This window comes from Cokeromyces recurvatus, assembly GCF_025118155.1.
Source record: "Cokeromyces recurvatus strain NRRL 2243 chromosome Unknown BX663scaffold_15, whole genome shotgun sequence".
Taxonomy (NCBI): domain Eukaryota; kingdom Fungi; phylum Mucoromycota; class Mucoromycetes; order Mucorales; family Mucoraceae; genus Cokeromyces; species Cokeromyces recurvatus.
Window position 1 is genome coordinate 474,244 of NW_026251401.1, and position 23,280 is coordinate 497,523.

General features: G+C 30.0%; 8 protein-coding genes across 8 annotated transcripts; 3 read left to right on the plus strand and 5 right to left on the minus strand.

Moving 5' to 3' along the window:
* Nucleotides 1-87: 87 nt before the first annotated feature.
* On the plus strand, nucleotides 88-2,546 carry BX663DRAFT_487000 (fimbrin; the record flags this gene model as incomplete). The annotated part of the gene is made up of 6 exons (XM_051524709.1): nucleotides 88-170; nucleotides 239-398; nucleotides 721-1,328; nucleotides 1,399-1,718; nucleotides 1,786-2,414; nucleotides 2,487-2,546. The coding sequence occupies 6 exons, from the start codon at nucleotides 88-90 to the stop codon at nucleotides 2,544-2,546; spliced, it is 1,860 nt and encodes a 619-aa protein (XP_051382186.1).
* A 33-nt stretch (nucleotides 2,547-2,579) lies between these two features.
* Nucleotides 2,580-3,317, minus strand: BX663DRAFT_512079 (uncharacterized protein). Its single transcript, XM_051527973.1, has 3 exons — nucleotides 3,072-3,317; nucleotides 2,917-3,006; nucleotides 2,580-2,835 (listed from the first exon to the last, which is right to left on the minus strand). Exons 1-3 carry the CDS (start codon nucleotides 3,249-3,251, stop codon nucleotides 2,734-2,736), a joined length of 372 nt encoding a protein of 123 aa, XP_051382187.1. The 5' UTR covers nucleotides 3,252-3,317; the 3' UTR covers nucleotides 2,580-2,733.
* A 1,234-nt stretch (nucleotides 3,318-4,551) lies between these two features.
* Nucleotides 4,552-6,322, plus strand: BX663DRAFT_512083 (uncharacterized protein). Its single transcript, XM_051527974.1, has 5 exons — nucleotides 4,552-4,662; nucleotides 4,817-4,881; nucleotides 4,947-5,082; nucleotides 5,171-5,836; nucleotides 5,892-6,322. Exons 1-5 carry the CDS (start codon nucleotides 4,592-4,594, stop codon nucleotides 6,232-6,234), a joined length of 1,281 nt encoding a protein of 426 aa, XP_051382188.1. The 5' UTR covers nucleotides 4,552-4,591; the 3' UTR covers nucleotides 6,235-6,322.
* Nucleotides 6,317-9,455, minus strand: BX663DRAFT_512085 (uncharacterized protein). Its single transcript, XM_051527975.1, has 7 exons — nucleotides 8,871-9,455; nucleotides 8,008-8,367; nucleotides 7,685-7,915; nucleotides 6,917-7,613; nucleotides 6,621-6,841; nucleotides 6,446-6,547; nucleotides 6,317-6,381 (listed from the first exon to the last, which is right to left on the minus strand). The coding sequence occupies exons 1-7, from the start codon at nucleotides 9,111-9,113 to the stop codon at nucleotides 6,355-6,357; spliced, it is 1,881 nt and encodes a 626-aa protein (XP_051382189.1). The 5' UTR covers nucleotides 9,114-9,455; the 3' UTR covers nucleotides 6,317-6,354.
* A 183-nt stretch (nucleotides 9,456-9,638) lies between these two features.
* Nucleotides 9,639-10,447, plus strand: BX663DRAFT_552626 (synaptobrevin-domain-containing protein; the record flags this gene model as incomplete). Its single annotated transcript, XM_051531383.1, has 5 exons — nucleotides 9,639-9,643; nucleotides 9,900-10,087; nucleotides 10,140-10,271; nucleotides 10,360-10,379; nucleotides 10,433-10,447. The coding sequence occupies 5 exons, from the start codon at nucleotides 9,639-9,641 to the stop codon at nucleotides 10,445-10,447; spliced, it is 360 nt and encodes a 119-aa protein (XP_051382190.1).
* Nucleotides 10,448-12,229: 1,782 nt separating this feature from the next.
* On the minus strand, nucleotides 12,230-13,999 carry BX663DRAFT_570643 (rab-GTPase-TBC domain-containing protein; the record flags this gene model as incomplete). Its single annotated transcript, XM_051532122.1, has 7 exons — nucleotides 12,230-12,672; nucleotides 12,732-12,826; nucleotides 12,904-12,957; nucleotides 13,021-13,113; nucleotides 13,352-13,648; nucleotides 13,765-13,807; nucleotides 13,874-13,999. 7 exons carry the CDS (start codon nucleotides 13,997-13,999, stop codon nucleotides 12,598-12,600), a joined length of 783 nt encoding a protein of 260 aa, XP_051382191.1. The 3' UTR covers nucleotides 12,230-12,597.
* Nucleotides 14,000-15,968: 1,969 nt separating this feature from the next.
* Nucleotides 15,969-17,543, minus strand: BX663DRAFT_512106 (WD40-repeat-containing domain protein). The gene is made up of 3 exons (XM_051527976.1): nucleotides 17,483-17,543; nucleotides 16,569-17,398; nucleotides 15,969-16,483 (listed from the first exon to the last, which is right to left on the minus strand). Exons 1-3 carry the CDS (start codon nucleotides 17,486-17,488, stop codon nucleotides 15,997-15,999), a joined length of 1,323 nt encoding a protein of 440 aa, XP_051382192.1. The 5' UTR covers nucleotides 17,489-17,543; the 3' UTR covers nucleotides 15,969-15,996.
* A 266-nt stretch (nucleotides 17,544-17,809) lies between these two features.
* BX663DRAFT_512107 (uncharacterized protein) lies at nucleotides 17,810-19,761 on the minus strand. Its single transcript, XM_051527977.1, has 2 exons — nucleotides 18,471-19,761; nucleotides 17,810-18,390 (listed from the first exon to the last, which is right to left on the minus strand). Exons 1-2 carry the CDS (start codon nucleotides 19,527-19,529, stop codon nucleotides 17,854-17,856), a joined length of 1,596 nt encoding a protein of 531 aa, XP_051382193.1. The 5' UTR covers nucleotides 19,530-19,761; the 3' UTR covers nucleotides 17,810-17,853.
* Nucleotides 19,762-23,280: the final 3,519 nt, after the last annotated feature.

Here is a 23,280-nt window from a genome sequence, read left to right on the forward strand (position 1 = left end):
TTTATCTATATTATTCCTTTTGTTTTTATTTTTAATTTTTTCTTTTTTTTTATTTTTATCAGTAAATAATATAACAAAAAAATAAAAATGGTTGTAAACGCTTTTATGCTTCAACGCAAATATCCTCAATTGCAAGTAAATGATATCAACTCTCTTATTGATAGATTTAGGTAAGACTTCTTTTTTTTTTATTCTCAAGACAACACATTTCTCTTTTAACAATTTAAAAAAAAAAAAGTGAAATCGACTTAGATCAGGATGGTTATCTTGACCAAAAAGAAATTCAAAAAGCATGTAAGGAATCTGGTTATAGTGATAATTATGATGAAATCCGTGCCACCCTTAAAGACGTTAGTACAAACGCTTCTGGAAAAATTGATGTCGAAGAATTTATAGAGGTAAAAATTAAATAACTACAAGAAAGGGGAGAAGAATGAGGGGATAAGTGGGTGAAAGAGGAGGTAAGAAAAAAAAAAGTTACAAGTTTGTCTGTGCGTTGTTTGTATGTAAACATAATCTTGCTTCTTATGGAAGCATGTAAAAAAGAAAAAAAAAACGTGGAAATAGATAAGCATAAGTGTCGGTAATTAAAAAGAAAGTACAATGCTTTTTTATTTCTTTTTTTTTTTCGCCAAGATTCCTCTATAAAGCACTTTTCCTCTCATTTCCTTCCCTTCCAAGACATTCATTATTAATCTATTTTCTTGGCGTTTAAAATAGCTTGCAGCAAAATTGAAGGATGGACGTAATAAGGGGGCCTTTGATGTACACCAAAATAAAATCAAAGTACATGGTACTAATACAAACGTAACACATACTATTAACGAAGATGAACGTACTGAATTTACAAGACACATTAATGGTGTGCTTGCTGGAGATGCTCATATAGGAAATCGTTTACCTATTCCAACGAATACGATGCAACTTTTTGATGAATGCAGAGATGGTCTTATTCTCTGTAAACTCATTAATGACGCTGTTCCAGATACAATTGATGAACGTGTCTTGAATACTGGAAAGAAAATCAATAACTTTCAAATGGTTGAAAATAATAATATTGTTATAAATTCTGCAAAGGCCATTGGTTGTTCAGTTGTTAATATTGGTTCAACAGATCTTATCGAGGGTCGTGAACATTTAATTTTAGGCTTAATTTGGCAAATTATTAAAAGGGGGCTTTTTAGTAATATTGATATTAAGAGACATCCTGAATTATATCGTTTATTGGAAGAAGATGAAACACTTGAAGAATTTTTGAAATTGCCTCCTGATCAAATCCTGTTGAGATGGTTTAACTATCACTTAAAGGCAGCTGGTTGGGAAAGAAGGTAAAAGACAAAATTTACCATGTGTATTTATCAATGATCTTAATTCCTGCTCTCCTTTCTTTTCTTTTAGAGTAAATAACTTTTCTAAAGATGTTGCTGATGGTGAAAACTATACTATCTTGTTAAACCAACTCAAGCCTGAATCTTGTTCTCGTGCTCCTCTTCAAGAACGTGATTTACTTCGTAGAGCTGAAATGATCTTGGATAATGCTGAAAAGATTAATTGTCGTAAATATTTAACCCCTACTGCTTTGGTTGCTGGAAATTCTAAATTAAACTTGGCTTTCGTTGCCCACCTATTTAATACTTATCCTGGTTTGGAACCTTTAACTGAGGAAGAGGCTCCTGAGATTGAAGATTTTGATGCTGAAGGAGAACGTGAAGCAAGAAGTAAGTTATATATATATATTTTTGTATAAATAGTGCTCAACCTGTTAACACATACATATATGTATAGTGTTTACACTTTGGTTAAATAGTTTAAATGTCGAACCTGGTGTATACAACTTGTTTGAAGATTTGCAAGATGGTTTAATATTATTACAAGCATTTGATAAAGTTGTTCCTGGTATAGTGAATTGGCGTTTAGTCAGTAGAAAGCAACCACTTTCACGTTTCAAGCAAATTGAAAACTGTAATTACGCTGTAGCTCTCGGACAGGAGCTTCGCTTCTCACTTGTAGGTATTCAAGGAGCAGATATCGTAGATGGTCAGCGTACTTTAACTTTAGGACTTACATGGCAATTGATGCGTGAAAATATTGTACATACTTTACAATCACTCAACAAAAATGGTCGACCTATCTCAGATCATGATTTAGTACGTTGGGCTAATGAGACTGTTGTAAGAGGTGGTAAGAACTCAAAGATGACATCCTTTAAGGATAGTAGTCTTAGTACTGGTATCTTCTTTTTGGATGTCTTGAACGGTATCAAGCCTGGTTATGTAGATTATAATCTTGTGACAGCCGGTAGAACCGAAGAAGATGCTTTTAATAATGCCAAGCTTGCTATTTCTATTGCTCGTAAATTAGGAGCAACTATCTTTTTGGTACCTGAGGATATTGTTGAAGTTAGAGCAAAGATGGTAAATACTCTACATTTATATATCTATTATAGATGCATTAACTCATGTATTTCTTTCTTTCTTTCTCTCTAGAATTTGACTTTTATTGGTAGTTTAATGCAAGTTGATAGAGAACTTCACAGTCATGCATAATGAATTATATATAATTTTTTATTATTTATACATGTAACTTTACATAAAAAATACTTATTAAAAAAAAAGAAAAGAAAAAAAAAATAAGATGTACTCTGTCAATTCTATTCTTTTATTATACGTATATGTGTACTCGTGTGTGATATAAACAAATGCATTTCTTTCTTTCTTTCCTTCTTCCTTTCTTTTAGATTTCATGTTCAGCTAATAACATGTTGGGAATACCATCTTTAATTTTATAAACATGGGAACAATTAGGACAAACCATTTGACCTTGTTGAACATGGGTCTATTATTAATAAAATATATATGTATATACATGTAAGAAAAAACAAGATGAATAAAAGTCGAATACATTAAATAATTTTACCTCTAATAAAACATTGTGAACTAGTTTCAAAAATTCTTCGTTTTCTGTTGCATTTTCAGGCATTTCAGCTGGAAGGGTATTAATGCCAAGCTAGAAAAAAAAAGATAAGTTATTTTGCCCATATATAAATATATAAGTTTTATTTTTTATTTCACCTGTATAGCTGTATTAACTAAAGCTTCCCATTCAATCTTATTCAACATGTTTGCTAAAAATTCAGGGTTAAAATCAGCTTCGATTAATTCAAGTTGAACGTTTTCAAAACGAAGAGGAAAGTTATTGGTATTGCAGTCCTTTACATGACATTGTAACATGTTGTGTGTAATGAGTCTCATTTTTGTAATGTAAAAATTAAATTAAATTATATAATTGATGATTTGAAAAAAAACAAAAAAAAAAAAAAAAAAAAAGAAAAATTTCATTAAGCAGACTAAAAAAAAAAAAAAACACATACACACACACACACACACATACAAGCCACATAATTGTCGGATCAGCAAGTATGTGGAGAGGGTGCACCATTACACAAATTTTTTTTTTAAATAAATATGGCATAAAATAACAAGAAATACTAATATTTGCATTGGTTTATAATTTAAAGCCTATTAAATGATGTTGTATTTAATGCTAGTCAGACCAGAAAAATGTTACGGTTATTTTATTTTATTTTTTAATATAATTTGTAGCCTCTTCTGGTGGGACTCTCTTTATTTCCTTCTTTCTTTTATTAGTAGACAGCTATTATAGTACGCTGAAATCATTCGAGAATTATAACATGTATCTCACAAAGAACGAATGATAATACAACTATCACAACGTCTTTGGTTCCAAAAACCGAAATATGCTGCTAGTTCTGTATTTATCACAAAAAAAAAATGCCTTTCTACATATTTAGTTTGTATAATAAAGCGAATCCTATTCAATACAAGTCTTTGGGAAATAACGAATTATTTTGAAAAAAAAAAAATAAGGTCTTGCATCTTGAAATCATTTCTTTTTTCTCTATGAGAAGTGAGAGGATCTTTAGCCATTCAAAATGCTTCCAGATCTCTAATTTAATATCCTAGTAGGTAACATTTTATTTGTATTGAATCTATCAAACAATCAATTATATGCTTATTTATTTATTTATTTATTTTTTTAACGCCTTGTATCTCATGTTTTTTAACCAATTATATTTATAAGAATCAACATGAAATAGTCGATATAATATAAATCTTTACAAGATAGAGAGATGGATCAATATACTTGACACCATGTAAACATGAAATGAGTTCTATAAAAAGCTAATCAAGCCTATCATGAAACTGCGTTATTAAACAGTATGTTGGTGGGGCCAATAACACACCATATCAATGGCATGGATACATAATATTCATTCCCTCTACATCATAGTTGTATTTAAGGAAGATGCGACATATTAGAAGCGTAATCTTAAATTACAATTAATGTTTAAAAAAAGACACAGAAGATTAAAATTCCGTATTTGGGAAAAAGAAAAAAAAAAAAAAAGACAAAAATTCATCAGAAATGTGATAATGATGGATGCAGAATAATAAACCAATAAGATGCATCCATTTGCATCCATTCTATTAAAGTATTCAACTGTCTCCCTCTGTCCCCCATATTTGGTTTATTTGATAAAAATACAAATATTTAAATCTTTACTTTAACTATGGCTTTGTCAAATAGTACTTTAAAACAACAACAACAACAACAACAACAGCAGCAAGTACAACCTACCATGTAAATATACACAAAAGAGCAATGTCAATTTCAACTTACGAAAAATATATGAATTTACATTTATGCTAATGAGTTTTTTTTTTTTTTTTTTTTTTTTTTCTTTTTTTTTTTTCTTTTTTTTTTCCTTTTTTTTTTTGCATAAATTATACTACAGAAAAAAACGTTCAAAAATATCAAAAAGAGAGTTAGAAACTTTGAACGATAATAATAGTAAACGAGGTATAAAATGTCATGACTATTTATTTTACATTTATTTAATGTCAATTTTAATCATTTAAATCCAGCAAGAAGAGATTTACCAAAATGTCCAATTTGTGAATATCGCATTGAGCCTGAATATTGGGCTGAACATTACCAATATGAATTAAACCGTTTGTCAGAACCAACATCAGAAGCTTATTTAGATCCATTAAACAAAAAGTAACTTTTGTTGAAATGTATACATTATAACATCAAACCATGTCATTAACCCCACCCCTCCGCTTTTTTTTTTTTTTCCTCGTAATAGTAAAGGGAAACGAGGTGCGGCAGTGATGGCAAGGAAACAATTAGAAGGCAAAGGTAAAAAAAAAGCAAGTCAAATGTCAGTTCATGAAGAAATAGTTGAAAAGATAAAAAAGAATCGCTCAAAGAGAGCAGAACGTTTAAAACAAATAAACAATTTGGATATAAGAGGTTTAGATGATGACAATACAGTAGACGATTCTCAAATGGCACTTCAAGTCATGTTACAAGAGGGTTCTGATATACAAACTTGCTTTATTTGTAACGAGCAGCTTTTTGGTGACCTTGAAGCTATTAATCTTCATATTGATAATTGTTTATCGAATTCAAACGCTGCTGCTGCTGTTGCTGCTACAGAAGAAACAACAGAGGAAGCCAATCTGACGAATGATCAACAATCACCAGGTTGGGAAGAATATGAATGGGCAGGTCAAAGAAGAGTAAGAGCAACTGCAATGATGGAAGGAGGTTATGGAGGTGCAGGCTTTGCTACTGCAAGTAAAACAGAGGTAGAAGAAGAAGACGACGAAGATTTAGATGTAGAAGATGATGACGTTGCTCAGTTTGGTCAAAGTCAGTATACCGAAAGAGACATTGTAGTTAATACAGACGATGAAGATGCTTCTGCTTTACGAGAAATGGTGTCAGGAGGTGTTGCAACATCACGCGAGTAAGTTAAGAAAAAAAAAAACTAGAGTTATTTATTTATATAATGTTGAATATAGAAGGCAAGGATTTGAAGAAACAGTGTCTGTTGCAGGTTGGAATCGACATTTACAAAAAGAAGAACAACACGATAAATATTACATCAAAAAGAGTAGTACAGATAGTCATCATTCATCGCTAGTCATTGAATCACTTAAAACACGTATTCATGAATTAGAAAGAGCATCTACTTCAAATAATTGTCTAATTTGTCTTGAACCTTACAAGACACCGCTAACATCTATTGTTTGTTGGCATGTTCACTGTGAACAATGCTGGTTACGAACACTTGGTACTAAGAAACTATGTCCTCAATGTCAAAAAATCACTACGCCTGCTGATTTAAGGCGTATTTACCTTTAATTAACTGTATATATTTTTCATCATTATTACATAATAATATCTTCCTGTACAGATGATACAAAACAAAATAAACCATGTATAATTTTTTTTTATTTATTTATTTATTTCAATATATTAACATTATTCCAAACGAGGTTGCTTAGTAACCTAGCATGAAATAGAATTAGCTTTTATTCCATTTATTGTATTTTTTTTTTTTTATGATTATTACCTCTTCATTTTCATCATTTAATTTACGTTTTAAACCATTGTCTTCTAAATTAACTAGAGATCCACTTTTAATTGCATCTGCATGACAAGTAGCATGATAAATCTTTTTTTTTGTATGATAATAATATGCATGAGTGAGTCAAGATGATTATATAAAATAATTATTCATTAGTTACCTTTCCGTCTACCATAATAGCATTCTTATACATCCATTCCTCTTCATCATCATTCCAAAAATCAACAAAACGCTCACCACAAACAGGACATGACTTTCTACTGTCACTATCGGGCATAATAACTGTATATTTATTAGGATCTATAAATTCTTCCTTTGATTGATTTGATTTATCCACTGATTTCTGACCAGCACTCGCATTATCATGTAAAAAGGTAGGTGCTATAATAAATAAATAAATAAATACATCATTTATATATATATGTATAATGATTGCAAGCAAGAGTTTCTTCTTACCTTGTTGGCTTGTCAATTCTCCACCTTCACCATGAACCCATTCATCCACTGTAACAAACCAAGAACGAGATAATCCACGTTTCACTTTCTCTTTCATCTTCCTATTCTGTCTGAAATGTGAATCGAGATGAGCATCCATTTTAGCTTGTCCCTTTTCAGTTTTAGGGTATCTGAAACCACATTGTTTACATTGAAGTGGTTCAGCTCCATACAAGAGCTCAATTGCTCCAGGTCGAGCTATCTGGACATCCTTGGAATCTAATAAAAAGGGTCCAAATTGTTCAAGTGATAATTGGTCTGTTGTAGTAGTAGTAGTAGTAGTAGTAGTAGGTTGAGGTTGAGAAGAGGTAGGGTTAGGGTTTAAGTAACCCATTGAAGTTAAACTTTTCAAAAGGCCTGCGGTATCAATAGGAGTTGAAATGAGAGTAGCCATTGTAGGTGTTGAAATAGGAATAGTAGGAGTGGAGGCAGTTGTAGGTAGAATAGGGCTTAATGTGGTATTTAATAATGGCGGTGTATTTGTATTAGTTGTTATAGAATAATTTAAGCGAGGATCTGTGGCCAAATTAGGAGAAAGACCTGAATTGACTAAAGTAGTATTATTTGGAACAGTTGGTGAAACGGCTGTAATTTGTGAAAGATATTGTTCAATAGAGCTTGCTTGAGCTGGAGGTAAAGTAGGTAATATTGCCTTTATCTATTTATTTATTTATTTTTTGAGAAGAAAATAAATAAACATTCATTCATTCATTTATTATTTCTATTTACCTGACTTATAATCTGTGATAAAGGATTTATAGTTGACATAGTTGGGCTTTGAATATGAGTATTGTTTACGATAGGAGAAGGAGTATTTTGAGTAGGAAGCATTGACTGTAATTGAGATAGTAAGTTGGATGATGATAGTGGAGTAGAAGGAGTTATTGATTTTGTAGTTATTTGAGGACTCTTATTACGAGGATCTCTTGGATGATGATTCGCATTGATAAGACGTTGATCCTATTATTATGAATTGTAAATATATCAACATGTCACGTATATAAATAAATAGTTTAGCTTAGCCTAACTTAGCCTAGCTTAGCCTAACTTACCTTGTTTATAAAATTAGGATTAATATGGATAACTGGATTGTTAACATGTTGTTGAGTTGTATTGGTTGTAGGAGGATGAGGATACCTTGATGTAGGTGTCTTTTCACGTATATACATAATAGATCTTTCAATAGGTTCAATAATATGACGAGGAAATACAGGATGACCACCTGGCATACCATTCTTCCAAGTCTGAAGTAATCTTTCAAAACTTTTTCTAATTGTTGGATCAACCAAAGTATACGCGTCCAAAAATACGTTTACTATATTTCTTGAAAAATAGGATATATAAATACCGCCGACATTTTTACAAATAGAATCAATCAAATAGAGTACAGGAAGCTTTTGTCCGGGAGCATTCTATATATATTCATTATTTTGATATGTTATTAAATACTTTTTTTTTAGAAGAAAAAAAAAAAAAAGGAAGGGGAAAAGGGATAATAAGAAAGAAAAAAAAGGGGGGAGGGAAGGGAAAAGGGAAGGGATTATTTTCAAAAAAGAAAAAATTTATCCAATTATATTTGATATTATTAGAGACATTAATATTAAGTACATAGTATCTCTTTCTACGTTACTATAGTTAGTTTATAAATTATTATAAGTATAAATAATAATAAATAAATAATCCCTTCCCTTGTAGACTATATCTAAGAAAGAAAAAGTTCCTTTGTTTGTTCGTTTTTTTTTTATAAAACAAAAATAATAATAATAATAATAATAATCATAATATAATCATAATATAATAATAATATAATAATAGAGTATATATGTATGTATGTATACATATTATATAAGGAAAAGGAATGGCACATGCCATATTTTGTGTGTATTTGATAATAATAATAAAATTACCAACTTACATTTCTTAATTGATTTTCAATTTCTCTAACAATGATATTTGCAGCAAATTGGTTTTCTTGAGCCATAATGGTTAAATTAGTAATAATAGGTTTACTATTAAAAGTAAGTTCAGATAGAGCTGAATGATAAGTACGGCGTACTTGATCAAAATCCATTTGATTGCCACCAGTATATTGCTGTTGCTGTTGTTGTTGTTGTTGTTGTTGCTGTCGGCCTGTATTCATTGTATTCATTATAAACATTGACTTGTGTGAGTGTATATTAATGTGTATATGTATTTATTATATAAGGAAGTAGTAAAGAAAAAAAAATTTTTTTTTTTGTTGATAAACTGGAGTAAGTTAATAAATAATAATAAAAATTAAAAGAATCCAATAACGGCTTTAAATGACAAAATACAATGTTTAATATCCTTTTTTTATTCAGTTAATACTCTTTTTCTTTTTCCTTTTTCTTCTTCTTTCTCTTGCTTTTTTTTTAATTTTTTTTTCTTCTTCTATTCTTTTAGAATGATAAATCTACAATTTTAAAAAAAAAATGTTCGACAATGTTTCAAAATTGAAAAAAGAAAAAAGTAACTTCGTCTTTTAACAACAATTTAATTAGCTGATCAACTACTTGCAAATTATTCTAATTTTTTTATTTTTTATTTTTTTTTTTTCTTAAACTTACCTTTTGAGAAATATACAAATAAATATTTATAAGAGAAAAAGGAAAAAAAAAAATTAAAAGTTTTTTTTTTGTTTTTAAGAAAACATGACTTTCTGATGGCGTCACACATTATGCCAATTGTAGTCTTTGATTGGCTAATATTTGTTTTTTTTTCTTTCCTTTCTTGTTTCTTTCTTCTTTTGACATATTTCTTTTCATACATATTATATATTTATTTATATATTCTTCTTCTTTTTTAAAATAGAAAAAGTAAAATGTAGAGTTATTGAAATAACAACTTTTTTCACCTTAATATTTTATTGACTGAATAAGGCCTTTTTTTTTTCTTTTTTTTTTTTTACTTAAATTTAAAATAGGGCCGAACCATATGACCCTTATATTCCTAATTCATCTTCTCAAGGAAATAGTAACCAAGCAGGACAAGGTGCTTCTAAGACTGCTCGTGTGCAGCAGCAAGTAGACGAGGTTGTCAATATAATGCAAGAAAATATCGATAAAGTCATGCAAAGAGGTGAACGATTAGATGATCTTAGAGGAAAAACAGGTAATTAATAAATAGATGAGATGAACATGGATATTAATGAATAAATTTAAAGAGGATTTACAAGCAACGGCGACACATTTTAGACGTGGAGCTAATCAAGTACGTAAAAGAATGTGGTGGAAAGATTTGAAATGGAAGATTATTATCGCAGTGACAATTATCGTTATCTTGGCTATTATTATTGGTAAATTAAATATCAATGTATGTATTGAACGATACATTATTAACCTTTTTTTCTTCTTCTTTTGTGCATGCATATATGTATATAATAGGCTCCATTGTTGGTACACAGGTAAGTTAGCAATAGAATGATTACATCCTTATATTAATTATACTTTTATATAGACGCGCCATAATTAATTTTAATTGGATAATATACATTAATAAAGATAAAAATAAAAAATAAATTAAAAAATAAATTAAATTCAGCCAATTAAATGAGAAAAGAAATGATAACCTTTGTTGCACCACCTTATGTTGCACTTGAAGCTTTCTAATGTCGTATGATCAATAGAATAGATTATGAAATAAAAATATACTATGATTTATAAAATAGCTAAAAGCAATACTATAGAAGTAAATAAGTAAGTTAAGAAAACAACAATAACATTCGTGCAGAGACGATCAATACAATAAAATATTATTACTTGTTAAATATATTCTAGTGAGCCCAGTAATTACTAAATACAGCTACTTATTGATTTCTGAAGTGAATGAATGTCATTACTAGTCTTTATTTACTTGATTTTGTTAGTCATTTTTTAGACTGCTCTATTCTTATTGAAAGGAAAATAGCAGAGCTTATTATAATCAAGTTTTTTTGATGTATATAAACAGAAATTAAATCCAAGAAGGTTATCATAAATGGATTCTTAACTGTTTCCATTATTACATTGATTATCACATGATAAACCAAAAAAAAAAATGTATATACATGTATATGTTTTCTGAGAATTGAATAAACTGCTGCCTTGAATCTAGTGGTTATTTATGTAAAATAGCTCAAATAGGCATATTAGTAGCTTTTGACTTACTTGTAAGAAGGAAATGCATAAATTCCTGCAAAATAAAACTATTTTGTTTTAGATATACATACTCTATTGTAACTTTTTAGTATCTTCAAGTATACTCCATTTTTTAAAAAAAAAAGTCTTATCTTGATGGCAATATGATATCTTTATATTTCTTTTGTAGTATTCTTAAGAATAAAACATATCAAATATCATCGCTTAGGACATTACCCTACTATGTCTTTTATATCGATGAAAAAAAAATCGATTTTGATCTAATTGTAAACGGAAGCTATTGACAGGCCTATTTTCCTTGTGTATCTACCTCGTTTCTTTAAAAATGAAATGATGATAGTATCAATTCGAATGCTTTACAATAAAGCTATAAATTATATCTACCTTTTTGATATATGAGAGATGCAAAGGTTAATTTCAAATGATGGCTAATTTCTGATAAACATTCTTATCTCCAGAGTCTTGTGTATTTTATAGGCACTTACTTGTCACTAATGATCTGATTCCCATACTCCATGAAGGCTATTTGATAATAGCATTAAAAGTAAAATTAAAAAAAAAAAAAGGAGAATGATATAAAAATGAGCGCCCTTATCCTTCCAAATAACTATGATATGATTTTGCTTCTAGTCAAGAGAATTATTACTTTTGGAGATGTTGTTTTCTATAACCCCATAAAAAGAAACCTGCCTGCTCAGACTAAACAAATTAAGTATATATGTCTTAGCTAGTAATGATACTATTTTTATTAAATAGATAAGCATTTTAAAATAAAAACTTGCTAGAAAAAAAGAAAAAAAAAAAAAGAAAAAAAAGAAAAAAGAAAAGAAACCAGTATGAATTTGATGATATTAGTCAGTTAAACAACTGCGAAATCAAAGCATAAAGCACATGCTTTAATTAAGTGTAACTTTTTTTTTTTTTTTTTTTTTTTTTTTTTTTTTTTTTTTTTGCAATACGGTATGAAAATGTTTACGAGGTTTTATCTTTATATGGCGTTAAGCTATAACAGATATTCTTAAGAGACCATTAAGTCGGGCATTGACTACCAGCAAAACAATAATAAAAAAAAATAAAGAAAATAAAATAAAGAAAAAAAGAAAGATCAACGGCATAATTTCAAGTTGATAAAAGACATACAAGTATTCTATAATGAGAGTCTATCCTTTACTCCGGATAAAAATATACAAGAACTTTTTTTTATTATACACATTTCTTCGTATACAACTTATACTACTGCTTTTATGGAGTATGGCATAATGTCTTGATCTATTTTTTGCTTGTTAGCGTTAAGAAAAAAAAAGGAGGGCAAAGTCTTTTTATCATGGATGTAAAAATATCAATGCACAAGTATTAGTTTTTATTTGGTCGAATTCAGCAATAGGACATGGTAGGCACAAATTATATTGTAACAGTTACACAAAATAATAGAAGGAGGAAGATCCCAGTTAATAAAGTAAACTTTTATACAACATGTAGATTTTTTTATAGCATTTCACTTTCTTCAAATAATTGTCTTTCTATTGTTTCATTCCGCAGATTGTATGCATCAGCAAGTATCTATTATATATATGATAGAATTAGATAACATAATAGTGATATTATATTTACTACTTTACTGGTCGCATATCCATAAATGGAAGACGAAGTAACATTGTCCTAATCTCAGACTGTTCAAGATCTTCCAAATTTTCTCTTGCATGTCTTAATATCGCTATTATTAAAGCATAGTGTATAGATAGAATAAGTAAGTATACACACATCAATAAATACGCATATCCATTTACTTACCAAGACAAACAAATGGATGAAATTCTAATGGATCAGGTATAGAAAAGTATGCATCTATCCCAACATATAATTATTAATATTGACTTGCTATTTCCTTGCTTCTTTTATTATTATTACCCCATAATCTAATTAAATTTTGAAATTTTAATTCTTTTGATAATAAATACTGTAACCAAGAAGTTGTAAATTCATTTAAATTAACTTCTTCTTCTTCAAAATAATTCCGTCTAATGTGTAACATAAAGTTAATACATAGGCACACACATATTTATATAATCAGGCGATTATATCGTATTATCATATACTTTACAAATCAGGTAAGGCATATCGAAATAAAGTCATGAAATTTGCTACATACTCTTTAACTGTATTATGGGTATCATATTCTTCACCTATACATATAAAGTTATCAATAAATGACTTTATATGGCCATTTATAGTATGTTACCAATCGTTTGTAAAAGTCGTTCAAAGCAAAAATAAGCGTCACATTCTTTATCAAGAGCATATATGAATGGTGCACATAAAGTAATAAGAGCAGGATAATATTCAACATCTCGATTTGCAATTAAATAAGCAGTTATAATATTCACAAATTTATCTACATAATGTTTTCCTGCTAATTCAGGTGTTCGTGCTTGAAATCGATATACTTCTCCTCTAATCTTTTTTGCTATTTCTGAATCTTCTTTATCCATTTGTTCATATTCTTCATGTCTTGCTTTTGAACTAGTGAGTTCTTTGGCTTATATATACATAAAGTTACTATCTAAACGTTTCTAATTCTCTTTTTTTTTTTTTTTTTTCTTCTTAAAAAAAAAAAAATAAAAATAAAAAAAAAATAAATATGCACTTATTTACATCGATCTGCTTGTTCTACTCCAAGAAGATATTTCCAAACTTGCTATAGGATATTATATGAGTTATATATATTCGTCTCTAGTCTGTTTTATTGTTATCTTTATTTTACCCCACGTAATTCGTTTGGAATGCCATGTCTAGCTAATAGTCGTAATCTTTCAAGATCAACATAAACTTCAGATTGTAAGATCTCTTTAAAATCATTGAATATGGATAAAGCTTCATCTTGTTCCATAACTTTCTTATATAACTGTTGTCTTTGTCTAACAACTTCAGGATGAATTTCAAGCATACTTTTAATATAAATAAAAAAAAAAAAGAAAAGGAAAAGGAAAAGAAAAAACTGTCATTTATATCATACAGGGACTTTTAAAAAAAAATATTTATTGTTTGACTCAATCAGTTATAAAAGAAAAACTGTTGGACCGGAAACAGTTGCCCAAGGGACACAGCAAAAAAAAAAAAAAAAAAAAAAAAAAAAAAAAAAAAAAAAAAAAAAAAAAAAAAAAAAAACTTTAAACGGCTTCCTTGTGTAACCTATAAACATTTGATAAAAGTATTATTAATACTTGCAAAGAAAGACATCTATTCAAATAAAATGTAAAATAGAACATAATTCTTCATATAAAAGGGGGAATTAATAAATCTCTTTTATTTAACGCTCTTTTTTCTAAACCGATCTATAAAAAAAAAGTTTAAAACACTTTTTTTTTAAAAAAAAAAAAAAAAAAAAAGAGAGGTTTCAAATAATATATTTATTATTTTTTGGAATAAGCAGTAATCTCTAAAAATGTATTATTATTTTTTAAACTTTACATGTACGTACATAAAAAAAAAAAACAATAACTCACTCCTTTTTTTATCGATTATTTTTTATATTTAAAAAATGCACGTATTATACATAGTGTTACCTTATTGACGACCCCATGTAATATATATAAAACAAAATTCTATCTTATCTACTACTTTAAACGCCTCTATCTAATAAAAGGAAATAATATAAAAACTAGGAATTTTTTTTTTTTTTTTTGAATGTGCGCTCTATCAAGGAAAATTATTAAATGAAGATTTTCCTTTTTTTTTATGTAGTTAATTGTGTTTCATAGTAACATATTGATTTATATATTGTCAAGTGCAACTATAATGTTATTTTCAATGTAGGATAAGCATTCATAATGTATCATAGCAACATATCATTTATGTTTGTTCACATGTTAATATCAGTTTAACTAAAAAAAAAAAAAAAAAAAAAAAAAAAAAAAAAAAAAAAACAATCATGTTATTATAATGTTGGAAAAGACTAAAATATTAAGTCATAATTGATTATGAATAAAGCGATTGTGTATTATTTGCCTAATATATTAATATTTTGTAATACTGCATCTACTACCAGAATCATCTCCACATACGTTTCAATAAATAGATTTATTGTAAATTATAGAAAATGCTATATCAAAATTTTATCTTTAGTATTCATCAGATTATTAGGAAGAGGATTTTTTTTTATTTTACCGTCGGGTTTATTCATGCCTTTATAACAATTTCTTCAGCGTAATATTCTTCATGATTTTTTTTGTAGTAAGTGGCAACAAATAGATCATAGATCTTTTCAAAAGGTAAATAGAAAATGGTTATAAATGTGTGTGTGTGGGCGTGTATATGTATTTCCCTTTCTCCCTTTAAATATAATTATTACAAACTTGTATTGCTAAAAAAAAAAAAAAAAAAAAAAAAAAAAAAAAAAAAAAAAAAAAAGCTGCTAAAAAGTTTTGCAGAAATGATTATAAATGAACCATATACGATAGAAACTCTTATGGTAATTGGTCTTGGTATAAAATAACCAAATGCATTAAATTGTATAGTTTCATAATATACTTGTCGAATAACATGATGTAACTGATATGCTGAAAATGGAATTAATATAGCACGCAAATAAATACATATTTGCATCCATTGATATAACTCCTAATTATTAGGAATAGTGTTCGATCAGGATGAATACCTTTACAAAAAAAAAAAAAAAGCTATTGTAATCATAAACATCTTTCTTTCAAGAACGATCTCATCTTTTTTAAATATTATATAAAAAATATTTTATTATATTACAATTTAAATTGTCATTTTATAAACAGACAAAACACACACACACACACACAAAAGGGAATGTTATAGAAATAATAGTAGGGAAACGAATATACAAAACATTTTTTTTTTTTTTTTTTTTTTTTTTTTTTACTTTGCAATACCAATAATTGGTTTTTCACGTTCAGGCACACGCTTAACAGCATCCAATTTCTTTGAATGTTTGCGTCTTAATTCTTCTTTTCTCTTCTCTGCACGGATCATTTCTTTCTTTCTAGAATCAGCAAGCTTAATATCCTTTGGAGTTCTTCTATGCTTATCAATTCTACGGATTTCCTTCATATGTCCATATCTTTCCTTCAATTTACTAGAATATTCCAACTTATTCTTTTCACGCCAGTCAACGATACCGATCTTTTCATTTGCATGTGCCTTCCAAAGACGAATATTACCATCATCTGAGCCTGATAAAACATATTTACTATCCATTGAAAACTCGACCGAGAAGACTCTTTGCATTCGTTTGGTATGATAACAATCTCTACTATGACCTGTACCGACATCAAATAAACGAATTGTACGATCGTATGAACCTGTTACAATTTCTTGACCTGTAGGTGAATAATCCACATCCATACTAAATAAAAAAAAAAAAGGAAAAGAGGGTGTTAAATAAGGGGGAGAGGGGAACTACTCTTTCTATTGCTCGTTAAATACTTTACATAGCAGAAACATGATCCTTCATGATATTTCTAGCAGCTTTCATATTTCTCATATCAAAGGTATATGCATTATGGTCTTCACTACCAGTTGTAAAAGTGTAAGCCTCTATAGGATTCCATGCAATAGCATTTGTCTTGAGTGACATGACTACTTTTGTAATAGCCGTACTTGTTCTTAAATCGTACAACACAATAGTACGATCAGTACCACAAGAAGCAAAAATATTCTCTTGCACTTGATTAAACTTGATCGTTTGATATGAATCAGCGCCCCAAGCAAAATCATGAATAGGTTCTGATCTATTTTCATCCCATACTTCAACCGTACCACCTGAGGTAGCAAAGAGAGGGTCAGAACGATGATGTGAAAGACCTGTAAAGGCATGACCGCCCATATATGTTTCAATAGGCTCTGTATCATTGCCCCAAATTTTAACCGTCTTATCTGTTGAACAGGATAAAAATCGCCCCTCATCTCGACCTGCACAGACACCTGTCACAAGCCCTTGATGTCCCTGAGCTCTCCAAACTGTCTGATGTTCTGATATCTCCCAAATTCTTATTTCTCCATCACCACTACCAGAAATAACAGAGTTTAATTTTGTAGGATGCTTTGTTAAACAATAAACACCATCAATATGCCCATTTAACGAAGCAACAAATGGTTTCGAAAACATGCGATCTAATTTAACTGAGTTAAGTGCTCTCACATATTCTCTTCCTCTCTCAAAAGGGTGTGCAACTGGGTCCAGATTACGTTGTAATTTATGAATGTCTTGAGCACGTTCTCTAACATAATCGTTTGATGAACGAGATAAAGCTTTCACTTTCTATGTATATATAAAATATTATTAATTCATCTGCAAAAGAAAAAAAGAAAAGTGTTATTGAATAAATGGTTATATTGACATTACCACCATCTTGAAAAGTGATCAATAAATAATATATGTATATGTATTTATAAAAAAAAAAAAAAAAAAAAAAAAAAAAAAAAAAAAAAAGGCTTTGGTTTTCCTTTGGTGGAATTCCTAAAAATGGTTCAAGGATTGAAACAAGTCACAAAAAAGTGGCTTATTATCGTTCGACACTTCAATGAAAAACAAGAATGATTGATTTATAATAATGTAACTATATTTATTTGCTTTATCTGTACAACAAAAAATAGATGTATACATACATGTATGCTATTTTACAATAATACTTTCAATATAACAAAAAAATAGAATAGAATAGAATAGAATGGAATAGAATAGAAAATAAGCAATGAATGATATGGATTTTTTTTTTATAATGAAAAATTAGGAGGAGGAAGAGGAGGAGGAGGAGGATGACCATTATGAGGGTGTGGAGAGTTTGGTAATGATTGCGTATGTAGTGAAATAGAAGTGTGATGCAGTTGACTGTTTAAATAGTCCATCTGAACCATTTGTTGTTGTATATTATTTAAAAGTGGCGCACTAAAGGTTGTTGCGATAGTTGTCGGTCCATTATTTGGATACTGAATGACGCTATTGGGCGTAGATATGATAGTAGAAGGAGTATTAGGATTCTCATGAGTCTTTTCATGCTTCTTCAATGATCTAGAATGGTAATACGCTTTACCACATCCCTTTGACATACAGACATAAGGACGAACATTCGAATGAGTCTTAATATGAGTTGTTAATGAATCTGGGCGTGAAAATCGTTTACCACATCCAGGTTTATCACATACAAAGGGTCTTTCACCTGTATGTGTACGAAGATGATTATACATTTTATGACGCTTTGTAAAGGGCTTCTGATTCCTTACACAGCCTTCCCATTCACAACAATAAGTAGGCTAACATACAATTCAATTTAACAAAAACGAAAAGCTCTTCTTTTTATATATGATATACATGTATATATTTATATAATTACCTTTCCACTACCAACATGTGAATCACTAATATGACTAATCAAGTTTTGTAAACCTTCAAATATTTTACCACAATTTTTCCATTTACATTGCATTTGTATTACATTAGCTGTAATATCATCCCCATACAGCGCAGCTGCTTTTGCGGCGGATGTTGCTTCTGTAATAGGTGTGGTTGTATTGTTGCTATCATCTGCCATTTCTTCATCTTCATCTTCTTCATCTACAGTTGATTTATCTTCATCAATTACGATTTGAAAAGAAGAAGAAGAAGATTGTGTTGTGTTTACTTGATTAGTCGGCTTTTGTTGATGATCAATAGGTGTATTTGGACTGATATGATCATCATCGTCATCTTCTTCTTCTGTAGACTTTGTGCTTAACTTTTCTGTTTGTGGATTCATTTCGATATTGTTATTTACTTTTTCAGTTTCAAGTACAATGAGTCGTGCAATGAGTTGTTCTCTTGACATGTGCTCATAATCTTTTGCATGGGTACCAAAGGCAGTAGGGGTTTCTGTTGATGTTGATGTTGATGTTGATGTTGCTGCTGTTGTTGTTGTTATTTTTAATCCTAGTTCTTGTGGGGTAGGTGGAGGTGGTATTGCGATTGTACCTAAAGCCTGCTTTTGAGATTCAATTCTCACCTTTCGATCTTGAACGACACCACCACTATTCATATTCAGATCATGATTAACAAAATAGTGCTGTTGTAATTGCTGCTGATATGGTTCTTGTTGACTAACGACTACAGCGGATCGTGGAGTAGTTGTGATGATGTTTGCTAAATTTTTTGTATCAATATTAAGTGGAGGCCGATGAGAGGTCGAAACGGTATGTCTTCGACTTTTCTTTCTTGTTAAAGTAACTGAATTTGTATTATCAGGAGCATCTCTTTTGGTACCATAGTTTTCATTTACAAAAGATGTTTCTTGATGATGCTTTTGTTGATGTTGCTGCTGTACAATCGCATTATGGAGTGGAATTGTTTCTATTTTTATTTGATGTATTGGGCTTGCAGATGAACCTATAGTAGATGTAGAGGTATTATTGTTAGTCATGTGCGATAAGACTACATGAGGTGCTGTTTCCTGTGAAGGAGGAGTTGATTGTTGCAGTAATTGTGGCTGAGAATGAGGCTGAGGTTGAGTTTGTGACTGTACTAGATGATTACTATTGTTTGAAATTATTTGTTGCTGTAGCAAATGATGATCCGATGGGACAGTAACAGTGGCAGTAGTAGTAGCAGCAGCAGTAGTAGTAGCAACAGTAGTAGTAGTAGTAGTAGTAGTAGCGGCGGCAGCGATAGATTCTTGTTGTAATAAAGCATAATGTTGAGACATTTGCTGTGCCATAACATCATATCCTGTCATAATATCATATTCTTTAGTTATATCTCGAGAAGCTGAATCTTCCACTAAATTAGCATTTAAAAGTTTAGTATTTTCATGTTTGATTTCTTCAGGTATAATATCTTGTTGTGGTTGTTGGTCCATTGATCGCTGAGAGGGAACAATAAGATGATGATCTATAGTAGGGTTAGTTTGCATCATTTCATTGAGAAATTGTTGTTGAGTTTGCAAATGTACTGAATTTTGAGTAGTTTGAACCGGATGCTGTTGTTGTTGTTGTTGTTGTACTTGAGCTTGCGCCTGCGCATGAGCTTGAGCCTGTTGATGTAATTGTTGTTGTACCTGTACTTGTTGATGAATTTGAGCCTGTACCTGTGCCTGCACTTGAGCTTGAGCTTGGGCTTGAGCTTGAGCCTGTACCTGTGCCTGCACTTGGGCTTGGGCTTGAGCTTGAGCTTGTTGCTGTTGTTGTAATAAATGATCATGATTTGAAAAAGATAAAGAATTATTATCATCAAATAAATTATTATGGTGTAACATTAAATTTGAGTTATTATTCATCATACTGTGGTTTACAGGACTTTCGTTTTGTTGATTGTTCTAGATAAAATAATTAGCTATTAATAAGATTTTGAAACTTTTACTTTAAAAAAAAATAAAATAAGAATAAAAATTAAATTTTACATTTATTTGCAATAGTTGTGTTGTAGATGTAGCATTAGTAGCAGTGCTAGTAGTAGATGTTGTTAAATCAGGTTGTTGCTGTTGAGTTACTACAGTAGGAGTTGTTGTCATCATATTGTTGCCAAATAGATGATCACTTTGGTTACTACTACTATCAACTGAAGAAGGATAACTTAAATTAATATGTTGCTGCGAATTAAACTGATTTTGTTGATTATTTGAAGTCAATTCATTAAATTGATTCGCATAAAAATCTGAGTCATTATTTGATGATGGTATATTATTTGATGAATTTAGTTGTGTTAAAGTACATGTCAAATCGATATGTTGCTGTGAATCCATAATAGTTTTTTTTTTTTACCCCGTGAAGGAGAAGAGATAAAGATAAAGATTCTTATTTAAAAACAAAAAGGATCAGATTTAATATTAACTATTTCTTCTTCGCTTAATAAAAAATAAAAAAATAAAAATAAAAAAATAAATAAATAATTTAAATAATCAATATCTGTTTAAGGAGAAAAGAAGCAAGTTAAGGGAGGGGGTAAAAAAAAAAAAATTAAAACTTAATTAACGGAGTTTGAATTATTTTTATATATGATTAAGAATTTTATTTATAAAACAATATGACCAATAAGCAGGTAGTTTATTGAAGAATTTCTTTGAAATGTGTAAAAGGGATATGTATTTGAAAACATGTAATAAGATCGTATATGACACGTTATATTACATAATCAAGCAACAATGGACGAATGGTGTCTAAATACGGTCCTATTTTTGATTAGCCTTTGTTAACAGTAAAATATAATTCTCTATCAATACAGAATGGGGTTTATCGACTTTATTTAGAATGTTTTGATCCAGTCATTTTATTCCGAACGAGATGGCTTACACTCTTGCACATCAAACCTCTGGAGGGTTTGTAAAGTCTTTAAGAACAGTTGAAATATGCATGTACCTTTAATTACAAATTCCTTTGCTAATATCCATTATTTAAATTACATATAATATAATTTTTCTAATGCTTCCTTCTAGGTATAAATATATTATCCTAAAAGAAGATGTACATAGATAGTGTAGCATATGTTCATTTCAACTACTCTGGCATCTTTTGTCAATAATCGTAATAAAGATGTTTAATAGAAATGTTCAATGTTGAAAACTTTAAAATTATTTTAATATAATTCATTCTATCGTATAACCCATTCTATAAACTTGTTTTCTATTTGGCCTAATTATGTTGATAATTATCTGCCTACTTTGTTTCTATTTATGTTATTGCTAATTTCAATGACACGCTTTCTTTTACATGCTTACAGTTTAATATAAACTTATGCTGAGTTTTAATAAAGATGACTTACGATTAAATTCCGAGCTTTATTATTTTGATTTTAAATTTTTTGGCAATGAGCATGAAGCGACGAAATAAATGCGCAATATTGCCAGAGCCAGTTATAGAGGGGAAATAAGAATAAAAACCTTCCTACAGGACAAGAAGGAAAAAGAAAAGAGCATTATTCTGGAATTAAGAGAAAATATAAGGAGGATAAAGCGAAAAAAAGTGAAAAGAAACAATTTAAATACAAACCAGACCAAAGTAACCAGGAAGACATACACATTATTACTTGGACAACCAATTCAACAGCTTGAGTTCAGGATCGTTAGGAGCAGGAGGAAATTCATCATGGAAGTAGTAATCAAGTTCATGTAGAATTGTACAAAGAATAGGCCATAAAGTATACCAGCCCGTACAATCAGAAGGACGACGAGGTTTATGTAGTGGGAGCAAGTTGAGGAGGAACAAGATGGGATCTTCGACTGAAGTAGGCATGTAGAGATGATGATGTACATCCTTTAGGTTTACCACCAGGTAACCCAGCCAAGTCTTCATCGGAGCACTCGGCTACGTTCTGAGGCAGTCATTGGTAAGCAAAGGATGGGATCCAATTCAAGAGTAGGGCGTGAAGAAGACAATAGGATGGAGTTAGTGTCTTTACGAAGGGTTTGAAATTGATCATCTAGAAACTTAGCACGAAGAGTGTAGAATTGCTTTTGGTCGAGCGTTAAGATAATCAGTGAGCATAGGTGTTTCCACGTTGTAGTTTGAGTCAATTTATACCAGTGGGAATGACTATTTGGAAGCTGAACATGAGGCAAAAGATGGGAACTCATGACTTACGATTAAGAAGAATTTTATTTAAAAAATTAAAAATGACCAATGAGCACATAGCATTTATATATGCTGTTTTGCCCTGGTCAGATCGCTATGGAAAAAAAGGAAAGAAAAACCCTTTTGGGATAAAAGGGAAAATGTTAAAGTATATGTATAAGTGATGATAATTAATTATCAGAAATTCGTTTTTGTATTGAAAGAAGATGATTGACAAAGGGTTCACCAAGATGGTCAGAGGGTTCAGGGATTTGGGAGTGAGCTAGATAGTCCATCTCAAATAGAATTGCACATATAGAAGGCCAGCGTATGAGCCAGGCATCAATTGATTTTTTCACTTTCTTCGTATGGAATGTTGATGGTAATAGATTCAAGAGATAAGAGAGTGGATCTTCAATAGATTTGGGCATCTGAAGGCGGTTGTGCATATGTAAACAAGAAAAACTATGTGAGCGTGTGAAGAGTTCATTTGGATGGAAGGGGCAGGCTTGGGGTTTACCAAGAGGTAACCAACCAAGTCGCCATCGCACGCAACGAAACCGTTGTCTTCTTGTCATTGGTATCGTAAGAATAGGGTCGACAATCAGATTATTACGGCAATGGGATAAA

Bases quoted from the DNA above. Each gene is read 5' to 3' on its own strand.
- BX663DRAFT_512079 (XM_051527973.1), bottom strand. From the start codon at position 3,251: ATGAGACTCATTACACACAACATGTTACAATGTCATGTAAAGGACTGC. The intron at 3,007-3,071 runs GTGAAATAAAAA...TTTTTTTTCTAG, and splicing joins TAGTTAATACAGCTATACAG to CTTGGCATTAATACCCTTCC. The intron at 2,836-2,916 runs GTAAAATTATTT...TATTAATAATAG, and splicing joins TTCACAATGTTTTATTAGAG to ACCCATGTTCAACAAGGTCA.
- BX663DRAFT_512083 (XM_051527974.1), top strand. From the start codon at position 4,592: ATGGCTTTGTCAAATAGTACTTTAAAACAACAACAACAACAACAACAA. The intron at 4,663-4,816 runs GTAAATATACAC...ATTATACTACAG, and splicing joins CAGCAAGTACAACCTACCAT to AAAAAAACGTTCAAAAATAT. The intron at 5,083-5,170 runs GTAACTTTTGTT...TCCTCGTAATAG, and splicing joins TTAGATCCATTAAACAAAAA to TAAAGGGAAACGAGGTGCGG.
- BX663DRAFT_512085 (XM_051527975.1), bottom strand. From the start codon at position 9,113: ATGTTTATAATGAATACAATGAATACAGGCCGACAGCAACAACAACAA. The intron at 7,614-7,684 runs GTAAATAGAAAT...ATAAATAAATAG, and splicing joins TATCACAGATTATAAGTCAG to ATAAAGGCAATATTACCTAC. The intron at 6,382-6,445 runs GTAATAATCATA...ATTTCATGCTAG, and splicing joins TAAATGATGAAAATGAAGAG to GTTACTAAGCAACCTCGTTT.
- BX663DRAFT_512106 (XM_051527976.1), bottom strand. The intron at 16,484-16,568 runs GTAAAGTATTTA...TTTTTTATTTAG, and splicing joins AAGGATCATGTTTCTGCTAT to TATGGATGTGGATTATTCAC.
- BX663DRAFT_512107 (XM_051527977.1), bottom strand. From the start codon at position 19,529: ATGACTAACAATAATACCTCTACATCTACTATAGGTTCATCTGCAAGC. The intron at 18,391-18,470 runs GTAATTATATAA...ATTGTATGTTAG, and splicing joins CACATGTTGGTAGTGGAAAG to CCTACTTATTGTTGTGAATG.